At 31.2% G+C, this 13,041-nt stretch overlaps 1 protein-coding gene across 2 annotated transcripts; it reads left to right on the top strand.

The window, feature by feature from the left end:
* Positions 1 to 8,689: 8,689 nt before the first annotated feature.
* Positions 8,690 to 11,185, top strand: LOC145620329 (aspartic proteinase nepenthesin-2-like). 2 transcript variants are annotated; one of them, XM_081674978.1, is made up of 2 exons: positions 8,690 to 8,986; positions 9,176 to 11,185. In XM_081674978.1, exon 2 carries the CDS (start codon positions 9,214 to 9,216, stop codon positions 10,882 to 10,884), a length of 1,671 nt encoding a protein of 556 aa, XP_081531104.1. In that variant the 5' UTR covers positions 8,690 to 8,986; positions 9,176 to 9,213; the 3' UTR covers positions 10,885 to 11,185. The 2 variants fall into 2 exon arrangements, with proteins under 2 accessions (XP_081531104.1, XP_081531105.1); XM_081674979.1 differs by having other exon boundaries at positions 9,160 to 11,185.
* Positions 11,186 to 13,041: the final 1,856 nt, after the last annotated feature.

Raw genomic sequence — 13,041 nt, 5'->3', positions numbered from 1 at the left:
ACAAATCTACTGGCGGTGCGATATGTAGTCGGTTAAATTGCGAATGCCGTGGGTGAATGTGATGCCGGTGAGCAACCTATCGACGTCGGTGAATTTTTTGTAATGTTCATGTATATTCTGGCTCGTCGCGGTGTTGCTTACTATCTTAAAATGAATTGTAGTGATTATATATTTAAAGAATAAACTAATTTGAATGAAAGTTTGGGGAAGGTGTGAAAAACAAAAACAGATTTAGAATTATTAGCTGCAAAATTGGTTAAAGATTATGTTTTACAATTCACCCAAAACAAACGATCCGGAATTTGATTCGACTCCAAGAGAACGATTTGTTGGGATGCTCATACAACATTGTAATATATAGTTTTTTTCCCACAAAATGAACGTGCTGATACCCCTTAGTCCAATGGTTAACTTTGAAAGCTGCATGTGCATACATCAAACCATTGTTCGGACACTGTGACGGCATAAATTGTATTTTTTTTTTCTGGTTTTAATTATTTTTAAACTTTACAAAATCATATCTAAATTTAAAATATCAGAATAACATAAAAGTTAGTGAATGAAACAATGTTATACGTATATCTTTTATTTAGTTTTTAATTATTTTATGTCCCCTAAAAACATTTTTTATTTTAAAGAATCATTCTTCTTTTAATAAAATCTTGTTTGATAAACGTGTCACTATGAGATCTCCGTACAACATGTTTAAAATGCTTGTACACACTATAGTTTGAAATGAATTAATAAAACTAATGGTATGTATTGTGGAATATGTGGACCAGACTTCCAACCGCCATCACCTCCCAATCCACTTTGCCCTTTTTTTCCCTATTACACATTTTTTTTTTCTTTCTTGAATCCATTTTTAGTACATGCATTTTAAAGATCAGAATGACATGTTCAAATTCCATAAGGTGTACAATTTGGCATGGTGGGAGGCTTTTATATTATCCTAAGTTGAAGTACAAAGATGGAGAATACCTTGTTGTTAACAAAACATAATTTTTTTTTATTTCTTTGAAGGGAACAAAGATATACTTTTAGATGTATAACTAATCTTTAATAACTATTTTTTTTCTAAAAAAAATATTTTCCAATGGTCTAATAAACAAACCCCTTGAGTTATGATGGATAATCATCTTGTGTTCGAATCTTATGGAGGTACAAAAGAAACACATTTTGCTTTTTATTTTTTTATAAATTTTCATTTTAAGTATCATTTTTGTATTTAAAAAATCATAACTAATTGTTATTAATATAATATTAAGGAAATCATATTTGTATATATAAGTCAAAACATACACCATATTTCAAAGTGGAAAAAAAAATTCAAAAAACTCTTTTTATTTTAAATGTTTTGCACGTAAATTATTTGTATAATGTGTCCAATCAATTTTTATGAGCATAAGCCAGGAAATTTAGTCTAATAGATACACTATAAAAATTAATTTATTTTCATCCAATGTATGTGTTGATACCCCTTAGTCTAGTAATAAACAAACCCCTTGAATGACTATGGATAGTCGTCCTGTGTTCGAATCTTATGGAGGTATAAAGAAACACGTTTTGATATTTTATTTTTTATAAATTTTCTATTTTAAGTATCATTTTGGTATTTAAAAAATCAAAAATAATTAATATTAATTTTAAAGGAATCATATTTGTATTTGTAAAATCAAAACTTACACCGAATTTCAAAGTCATGAAACTTATTGGAACTTTGTAACACCTTATCAAACTTATTATATCTTATTGAACTTATCAGACCTTACTAAACTAATTTGAACTTATTGTTCCTTATTGGACCTTATTAGTACAAGTATCCATCATTCGGATTAAAATTCGAAATTTAATCAAATCAAAACTGAATTATTAATTCGGATCGGATTCGAACTTTAAATCGAATTGGATTGGATTGAATTTTTTTTGAAAATTCGGACGTTCGAATTGGATTGGATTGACCTTGTTTAAATCCAAAAAAACCGAAATAAATTAAATATGAAATCGTTAGTTTATGAATAAGTATTGTTAATATAATCATGCTAAACTATTATTATAATTATTATTATTTATCATGTAACCTACTTACGTTTTCAATACTTTTATTAATCGTGTACAACTATACTTTTAAGAATTAATTTTTTATTATTGTATTTTAATTTTTATTTTCGCATTAGGCCCAAAATATTTGAAATGTATTTTAATTTGCACTCTCATATCGAATCCAAATAACCGAATTTTAAATCGGTTTGAATTAGAGTGGATTTGGTGAGGAATTCAGACCGGGTTGGATTTTATAATTGAAAATTAAAATTATTTCGGATCGGATTGGATTTGGGATAAATTCAAACCAAAAACCGAATGGACACCCCTACTAATTAGACCTTATTATTAGACTTGATTAGAACTTATTGAAATTTATTAGACATTATTTAACTTAATGTAACTTATTAAACCTTATTTAACTTATTATTGGACCTTATTATAACTGATCTGAACTTATTAGACCTAAAACTTTATTTTTTATCAGGTGACGAGAACAAGCCCTTAGTGAATGACGGTGCGCAATTGAAATAGTTTTAAATTTGACCGCCTATCAAAATATCTCACTTTGATTAATATATTTAAGATTGAAAAATGAATTCAGGATCCTAACACATTTATTAATATCAAATCATATTTCAATTTCTCGTATGTATTCTAGGCTATAATTTGAAAATGAATTCTTATTTTAGTAGCATCATTTTTCAATTCTTTTTAGCCCTTCACTAATGTTATATTTTTACCCCTTCTTGACTTATATGCGGAGTATTTATAATGATGAATTCATGTTAATATCTCTTACCATTTTAACTTTTGTTTCTTCCTTTAAAATAAAGTGTGCATACAATAGACTTTGTATTTTATTATCTAATTTTTTTTGTATGACAATAGAGCCCTAATTAATTTCATTGGTATAATTTTCAATTTTATTTCAGCTATTCCTAGTTTACTTTTAGTCCACCGTGACATATTTTAATATTACTTATAATAAGAATTATTAAATATTTATACTAGTCAAGTATATTAGTTTTTAAAATAACAATATAATAAATTTTGCATTGTTAGTCTTATAAACTATAATGGTCATGAGATCAAATACTCAATACATTCATTTTATTTATAATTTTATTGTATGTAGTCGATATTGAATGAAACAAGATGCAGAGTCAAGTGGTGCCATAGACTTGTTTTTAAATTATATTTCTTGGTATCAAGTTACTAATAAAAGTATTCACTGAATATGTTTAGTATTAGTAGACGAATGAATTTATCAAATTTTATTATATTGAAGGAGATGAAGAAACTTTAAGTATGCGCTAATGGTGAAAAGGGAAATTACTTTTTCTCTCCTAATTACTATTGGAAGCTAAATGTCAGTGCCACATGAAATTTTACCACCATTAAGAGTTCATTGAATGGGAGTTTAGCGAAAATCTTCCCTCATTTTATTTTCAGTAAAGGTTTAAATGTTAAGTAATCATTTTTGGTTTTATAGAATCATAACTAACAAAAGAAATGAACGAATCATTTATGTTTTACAAAAATCAAAATTAACAAACATATTTGTTCGAACTCTATGACAGTACATTGGTTTGATGACTTTCCAATTTTACGTAATCATATTTGTTTTTAATATATCAAAATAACAAAGTCATATTTTTTTAAAATTTCTTTTAAGGGAATAAAGTTATACTTTTATGTGTAACTCTCTATATATAATAAAAAAGGAACTATAAATATTCTTTAATTTTTATTTTTTATTAAATCAAATCTACACAGTGCTCTTAAATAAGTATTTTATTTTTTTTTTAAAAAAAGTATTTTTTAAGTAACAAATTTTCAGATTTAAGAAATTTTAAAAGATAACCACTTCAGTTAATACCCAACTTACAATAAATGTAACCTATGTTGATGGATATGATGCGAAACATACAAAAACGATTATATTAACTCCCAAATAACTTATATAAATAGTTCATTTTAGTGGATGTTTTTTAATATGATAAATTTAATATATACGTGTATGATTTCAAACTCAACTTAATAAATTGAAACTTACTTAGTAATGGATAACATATATAAATTTAATATTTATAAGTGCAAGTGTTGATACCCCATGACTTGGTTGGTCAATGCTTTCCTATTGTAAACAAGTGATTCATGTTCGATTCTTCACTATACCAGAACTTTAGATCAAATCAAAACTGAATTATTAATTCAGATCGGATCCAAACTTTAAATCGAATCGAATCGGTTTGAATTTTTTTGAAAATTCGGATGTTCGAATGGGATTAGATTGACCTTGTTTGAATCCAAATAACCGAAATAAATTAAATAATAAATCGTTAGTTTATAAATAAGTATTGTTAATATTATAATAAAAATTAAGATTTATCATGTAACCTATTTACGTTTTCAATACTTCTATTAGTCGTGTACAACTATACTTTTAATAAATACTTTTTTTATATTATTGTATTTTAATTTTTATTATCGTATTAGGCCCAAAATATATGCAATGTATTTTAATTTGCACTCTCGTAACGAGTCCAAATAACCGAATTTTAAATCTGTTTGAATCGGATTGGATTTGGTGAGGAATTCAGATCAGGTTGGATTTGATAATTGAAAATCAAAATTAATTTCGGATCGGATTGGATTTGGGCTAAATTCAAACCAAAAACCGAATGGACACTCCTACTTATTATTAGACTTGATTAGAACTTATTGAAATTTATTAGACCTTATTTAACTTAATGTAACTTATTAGACCTTATTTAACTTATTGGACATTATTATAACTTATATGAACTTATTAGACCTAAAAAGTATTTTTATAAGGCGAAGAGAACAAACCCTTAGCGAATGACGGTGTGCAATTGAAATAGTTTTAAATTTGACCGCCTATTAAAATATCTCACTTTGATTAATATATTTAAGTTTTTTTTTTATTTTTTTTATTTTTTTTATTTTTTTTTTTTGTTGAAACACATTATTAAACCAAACAACAACATACAATAATCATCATAATATATTAATAAGCGTATTATTACCATTTAAGGAATCATATTGTCTTTAAAAGAATCATCCAATATATTTGACATAAATATAAATAGTACAAATAAATAAGTAATACGATAATATATGTGCTGATACCCCTTGGTGTAGTTGGTGAATGCTTTCCTATTATGTATAAGTGATCCGTGTTCGAATCCAAACTACTCCATTTTTTTTTTGGGTTTTATTTTTAGTTTTCATTTACATAATAGCCATAAATACTAATATTTCCCATTTTAAATTAGACTTTTAAATACCAATGATACTAATTATGAATAAAACAATTCGAATCATGATTAATTTAAATTCAATATACCAATTATTATTATTTTTGTTTGCATTTTATATTTCATTCACCTATTACCCATAAATAGTAACGTCCTAATATAAAGTAGTACTTTTAAATACTAATGTTACGAATCGTCAATAAAACAGTTCGAGGTCTGGTTTCTTCAAATCTAAAATTATGAAACTCCCACTACAAGCCCAAAACCTTTCCGCATTTCTGAGCATCAAATTCCATAAAACAACATCTTTCCAAATTGAAACAGCATCAAAATGGTATTAACAGGATCAATTTAAATATTGGCTTACTGATTCATATCTAATTCATACAAATACAAACATTTTCTCAAAGACATACATATGGCAAAACCTTGTAAATTCTTCACCGCTTGCAAAATACATACCCACACCGGAGTACGACTGACTTGTTCTTCTCCGTTTGACCGATTATATGAGAATCATGTTCATTTATATTGTTATTAACCTCGACCTTAATCTCTTCATTACTAATGTTAGTAACCTCAGCTTCTTCATTAATAATCGAATGACATGCATTGTTGCTTCTTCTTCTGTTACATCGTTTGATTCGATCTGCATCTCCGATTGAGCTAATCACATCGTTTATCACTTCATTAAGATTAATGTTCAAACGAGGGGACATGTTTTTGCATTCCATTTCACTGCCACAATGTCAAACACACTACTGTTATTTATTTCAGATTCAACAAAATAAAAAAAAGATACTATAAAATTATATTTTAATTTAATATTGACAAAATGATCCTACGTATAAAAAACAGATGCTATAAAATTATTGACAGCAAATAAACCTCGATTCCATTTAACAATTGCTTCCATTACAATGGAACCTAGAAAACTCCTTCAATTAAATAACATCTCACAAGAAACAAAACCAAAGATAACATACAAATCAATCTATTAATCTAAACGATTTACCCTTTCAATTCAATCTTTATAAAAACCTATTTTTTACTCAAAAATCATATACTTCAAAATCAAACAATGAAAACCCTAAATTATCAAAATCATCAAACTAGGAATTTTAAACGAAATAATTCAGCAACTAACAAGATTACCTGCGAATATTTGTAACAGATTGACGAAATTAATATCCACACTTGAATAATTTCTTCACAATTCTTCCCTTATTCAAATTGGATGTGTTCTTCGCTAAGAAATTTTGGGGGAGAAGATGGGAAATTTTGATGCTTAATTGGGAAATTAATGGTGTATTATCTATTAATTGTTGCCGCCCACTGAAAATTTTGCCACTCACCTTCCTCACAATGGCGCCTAGGCTGAAAATTTTGGCGCTCATCTTTCCCTCTTCTTTTTTTAGTTTCCATTATTACATTGATGAGTTGGCGTTTTTTTTATTGGTGGTGTACAAAAGGAATCTTGTATACTTAGTGTACCCCTAACCTTTTACAAATAATTGTTAGGTAGTTTATTTACTTGTATTCTCAACCAAATAAAAGCAATGACATTGTTATCAACTCTGTCGAATTAGTAAGCAAAAGACAAGTTGTTTTTGATGGCAGTTACCGTTATCGTACATGCAATTAAATTTGTTAGGTCACATTTTCCAAATCGATTGCTTTACTAAACAGAAGACAAGTATTCTGCTGACTTTTATTATTGGAATACTACCATAATAGGAATCCATTGTTGTGTATTGGAAATGGCATTGGTTCATGGGTAAGCATTGGAATGAGCAAGGACAAAACACAAAGGCCATTTTTGCACTTGCTTTGAGATGACTTCATTTAACCTAATTCAAAGCAAGAAGTGTTCCTAACTCTTTATTCCTAAATACTCCCTCTAACTCGTTATATGGTACACAATATTGTGAAACATCCAAAAAGAAATGCAAACATTATGTTATGAGACAAAGAGAGTGCTCAAAGCTCGTTCTAGCTTGATTTAGCCCAAAAGACTACTTCTAGTTCACAAACTCAATTTTAGCGGATTTTCGGCCCAATCATAGGCTCAATTATCTATTTTGCTTAAATGACCTTGCTTTTTAGCCAAAGCCGGACTCAACTCCTTATCACTTCAAGTCCTAAACAAAGGATTTATCATCATTTAAAGCGCATTTTGTTTGAGATATAGCTACCATGCCATTTTAAACACGAGTTACTATAAGGTGATATGGGAATTGAGTCAATGGACCGAGATGGGTAGTTGTCACAAGTAGGTGGGGGGATGTTGGGATTGTTTCAGATGGTGTCCTTATATTGGGTTGTGTTTGTCTATCTAAGATAGAAATAGTTTTAATAAAACATATTTAGGGTATTTCAAAGGTTAACCTCTAAACCTTAACTCGCTGGTAGGACAACTAGACTCCCGTAGGCTAATAGTGAGCAATTGATCCAAGGCATACTTACACTTTCCCTTTCAAAGAAGAAAACCTTTTTAAGCAAAAGTATGAAATATAAAAACTTTGACAACTATCATTAATGTTATTATCATCTTTGATTATGCCTAATTAAGAGATTATCTCTAAGGAGGGAGTAGGTAGCAACATACCAACATTTAAACTCACAACAAGGGCAAAGTGGGCCCATATGACGGCTAATTCCTCCCTTGCCACGGTCTTCATACCCTTGCGTGTTTGGCGGGGAAAATTGCGAACTTTGAGCAAAAATACACACTTTTTTTTCTTCTTGTTTTTACAAATAGTCATTAACTTGTCTTCTACTCCTTTTTTTATTCCAAAAATGCAACTTTTAAGTCAAACATTTTACCATTAAACACTGTAATTATACTGCTTAATTACACCACACCATTTCTTCTCACTGAAAAACTTGTAATAAGTTAGTGTTTCAACCATTTTTCAGTATAATTAGTCTTCTTAATATGGTGTGAAACCTTAATTCATTAATCAATGGAGGACGAAGAAGATTCACCCAATAAACTTTCCAGATACGAAGAAAATTACACCAGGTAATTTTAAAGTTATTAGTGCCATACTTTAATTTAGCATTGGCATTTGACTAATGAACTAACTTTGATGAGTAAGTCTATGTTAATATTCGAGATTGATAATACGACTCCACCCATAAATCGTACTCGTAACAACACTAAGTGAATTTAGGGAACATAGTCATTTATATACTACAAGTAGCAAATCTCCAAAACGCGTTTGTACAAAAAAAATTATATTATTACTTTTATCTATGTGGTGTTCTTCATTTTGACCAAGAAATTGGAAATTTCAACGGTTTGAATAACCCACTTTATTCTTATTAATTGAATACTGAAATCATATGTTTGGACTAACCCTTTTTCCTTTTCTTACTACTACTTCTTCCTTTCCTATATCTTTCCTACTTATATTTTTAAATTTAAGTTCAATCTTTTTATAGCTTCTTTCTCATTTCGCACTTTTCTCTTTCCTCAAATTTCAGCTTCAAAGAGCTGAAATCACAAAAATTATTTGATTTTTTTCATTTTTTGATTGGAAGTTTCATTCTTTTGGAGTTGGGTTTTTGTTGATTCTTGTTTCCCACCAAACAAATCAAGGGATTATAATTTCTGGGATTTTTTTTTGCTCAAAGTTCTGTCCTTTTTTCCCCAGGTTAGTTCAATTTCTGCTAATTTTATGATACTGTGTTTGTGTTACATTTATTAAAATTTATATGGAAGTTTTAATGATGGTTTGTTTCTGTTTTTGCTAATTTTATCGATTTCTTATGTTTTTTTTGGGTGAATTTGTGTTTTTATATTGAGAATTGCTTCTAAATCTTGCAGCAATTTGTTGATGCAGGGGGGTTTTCTCTCGTCAGAGAAAAAAAGATCATCCTTATGGTTTCCAAAGCAATATATACCGCGATTTTAGTAATAATTTCATGTTTGATACTAGCATCAAGCTCTAGTATTCATGATCACAACCCTTTTAATTCCAATGGCTCGTTGCTCGAAATGCCGGAACACAGCTTCAATACCAATGTCAATGTCAATACTGTAACAGGTTCGGGTTCGGGTTCAGGCTGCAGCAGCAGTCTGTCTGCTGCTCAGAATCACAGTAATGCAGAATCAGAAGAAAGGGTAGTTGTCAGTCATGAGAATGATGAGGGAAAGCTAGAGAAGTTGGAGGAACAACCACATTTAGTGAAACTCCCTTTAAGACACAGGACAGTTGGGGAGGAGGGGAGGAAGCAGTCTGTTATTGAGTCTACATTCAGGGACTTGAACAGAATTCAGACTTTTCGACGAAGGATTACTGAGAACAAGAATCAGAAAGCGAATTCGAGGCTTCAGAATCATAGGCAATTGCTTGAGGAGCAGCCTGCAAAAGAGTCTGATGTAAGTGTGTTGCAAGGGCATCTTGTGGGTAGTTTGAAATCCGGGGTTAGTCTTGGTTCAGGAGAATACTTTATGGATGTATTTGTAGGTACTCCTCCTAAGCATTTTTCGCTGATTGTTGATACAGGAAGTGATCTCAATTGGATACAATGTGTACCTTGCTATGATTGTTTCGAGCAGAACGGGCCTCATTATGATCCAAAGGATTCGTTGTCGTTTAAGAATATTAGCTGCCAAGACCCTAGGTGTGATCTTGTTAGTGCACCTGATCCTCCAGTGCCTTGTAAAGGTCGAAACCAAAGCTGTCCGTATTTTTATTGGTATGGTGACAGTTCGAATACTACAGGGGATTTTGCCCTTGAGACTTTTACAGTGAACTTGACATCTCCAAATGGGGATTCAGAGTTTAAGAAGGTGGATAATGTTATGTTCGGTTGTGGACATTGGAATCGCGGTCTCTTCCATGGAGCTGCAGGGTTGTTAGGACTTGGAAAGGGGCCGCTGTCATTCTCCTCTCAGTTGCAATCAATATATGGACATTCGTTTTCATATTGTTTGGTGGATAGAAATAGTGATCCTAGTGTTAGTAGCAAGCTGATTTTCGGGGAGGATAAGGATCTCTTGAACCACCCGGAATTGAAATTTACTAAGCTAGTAAATGGTAAAGATAATCCAGTTGATACCTTTTACTATGTGGAGATAAAATCGGTCTCAGTTGGAGGTGAAATGTTGAACATACCAAAGGAAATGTGGGATTTCATGGAGGATGGTGGTGGTGGAACTATTGTTGATTCAGGAACCACTCTCAGCTATTTTGTAGAACCGGCTTATGATGTCATTAAATCGGCATTCATGAAGAAGATCAATAAGTATCCATTGGTTTCAGACTTCCCTATCCTAAGTCCTTGCTATAATGTATCTGGGGTAGAGAATAATGACCTTGAGATGCCTAGTTTCAGAATTCAGTTCAGTGACGGCGCTGAGTGGAACTTTCCTGTTCAGAATTATTTCATAAGGATTGATCAGGAGGTGGTGTGTTTGGCAATGATGGGCACGAAAAGATCGGCCTTTTCTATAATCGGAAACTATCAGCAGCAGAATTTTCACATGTTGTACGACACGAAACGATCCAGGCTAGGATATGCACCTACAAGCTGTGCTGATGTCTGACAGAACATTGCAGAAGAGCATATAGAATTGATCAGTTAGAGAAGGAAATTTTTTCACACAATTTGGGTTTGAAAGGGGCAGTAACTCTTTATTCCTTTTCTTAGTTTGTTGTATTTTCATTTTCTTTTTGTAGATTTGGGTTGTTTTTCTCTTTAATTCCAGCTTAGATACTTGAAAATAGGTCCCTTGCAAAGTTCTGCTAATTTATATACTGGAGAACAGGGAATATCACCTGTCCCCTGAAATGTACACATCTCTTTATATGTTTTTTTGGCAATTTATGTACAGCATCATCTCCCTATCCCTGATTCAGATTATCTACCGAAACAAATCTATATAAGAAGAATTTGTGTTCATGAAATTTGAGTAATCTATTTTACCTTGTATGTTCTTATCAAATTTTATTCCATGTCTTTACATAGATGTTAACCAAATACTTCAGGAAGGGGTTTAGGAAGTTCACTAAGAGATTCCTAAAGCCAATTTTACTCGTCTTTGTCCCTTTGTACCCATGAAAAGTGAAGAGACTCTCATTAAGTAACATAATGGTTAGATTTGTAGATTTTTTTTTTTGTTACTGTAGCAGAATGTTTGACCAATTTTCCTTGAAGAACCAGCACACCATCTGCTCTCCAAGGGCAAAGTGAGCAACCCAAGTAGGCAAGGAGCAACATAACAAAACTAGCAACCACAACAACAACATCACCGACAATGGAATAGAACTCGAATAGTAATAACGATCAAGCAACTGTTCTGTAATGCAAATTGCTTCAAGCAATGGGGCAACCAGTGTAACTAGTTAAAACCTTGCATGAAATCTTTACGAAACTGGCAAGTGACAAAATCACGTAAAGTCTTGTGTGACCATTTATCATGAGGGTTACATCATTATTATTATAGCGGTTACTCGCTCTGTTTTACGATGGTAACTTCATTAGTGTTACTTGGTCAGTATTACAAGGGTTACCGGGTTAGTGTTATAGGGGTTATTTGTTCTTTTACAAGTGGGCACATAGTGTGGCCAGCCGCACACAAGACGCATTGAATTGATAAAATCCAGCAAACGGAAAAGCATTGGCACCAAAAATGAACAAAGGTACATTTTCTAGAGTAGGAAAAGCGGAAATCTGACCATTTTGTCCGTATTGAACCAGAGTATCATAAGACTCATACTCAATGAACAATTTCTTATTTACGAAAGCTGAGTGTTGAAATGAATTCTCCATCACCATCTATCACCTCGACGTACCACAGGAGACAAAGGCTGCAGAACAGAGAGCACAACAACAACCCCTTCCAACTACAAGACCAAGCAACGCCCATTGAGGCAGCAAATAGAAACAGCAGGACAGCAGCAGGGCAGAAGACAAATTTGGCTTATTAGTTATTTACAGTGGTAATTTAACATGAGACAAGAGTAGTAAATGTAGCAATTAAGGCCTTAGGCCATCTTGTTTGTATTCGATAGTAGTATAAATAGAAGAAGCCTAAGTGAATTCTTGGAGAGTGATGGCCTAAAGCCAATTACGTTGTACGCAAGCCTTGTGCTTTATCTATCAAATTAACCTTCCGACCAAATATTAAAATCTGAATCACCACGTTCGTTGCAAGTGTTCAAACACAAAGGGGCATATCAACCAAGACATTTCAGATACTACCAAATCATCAACTTCTACTTCCATACCACTATCATCATCATCATCAACTCGGCGAACAAACACAACTTCAAAATCAGTATAACATATGTGTTTTAGCTCAATGATATGACATACAAGAGATGCTTGATCAATTAGGTAATACAAAAGTTTTTCAGCATGCATTTATAATGTGAATTTGTATAAAAAAATTTGTTTGAATGAAAATTTAATTTTGATTGATTGTTTTATTTGATTAAGCTTGGATAATCGTTGCCATCAAATCTCGCATGCACAATAATGAGTGGTGGACAACTTGTATTTCAAAAGTGCACATTAAGTTTGACACCATTGACAAAACTCCCATTTTTTATTAGTGAATTTAATCAACATGAAAAAAATGGATATTAAAATTATTCATATATTAACAAATTACATAAAACGATATGTATATGCAATTACGTGTATTAATAAATAATCATCATTTTCATATTATGTTTAATACATTCGTAAATAAATCGTT

This window comes from Chenopodium album, chromosome 27 (assembly GCF_948465745.1).
Source record: "Chenopodium album chromosome 27, dcCheAlbu1.1, whole genome shotgun sequence".
NCBI classification, from domain to species: domain Eukaryota; kingdom Viridiplantae; phylum Streptophyta; class Magnoliopsida; order Caryophyllales; family Amaranthaceae; genus Chenopodium; species Chenopodium album.
This window is presented reverse-complemented; position numbering and strand designations above follow the sequence as displayed.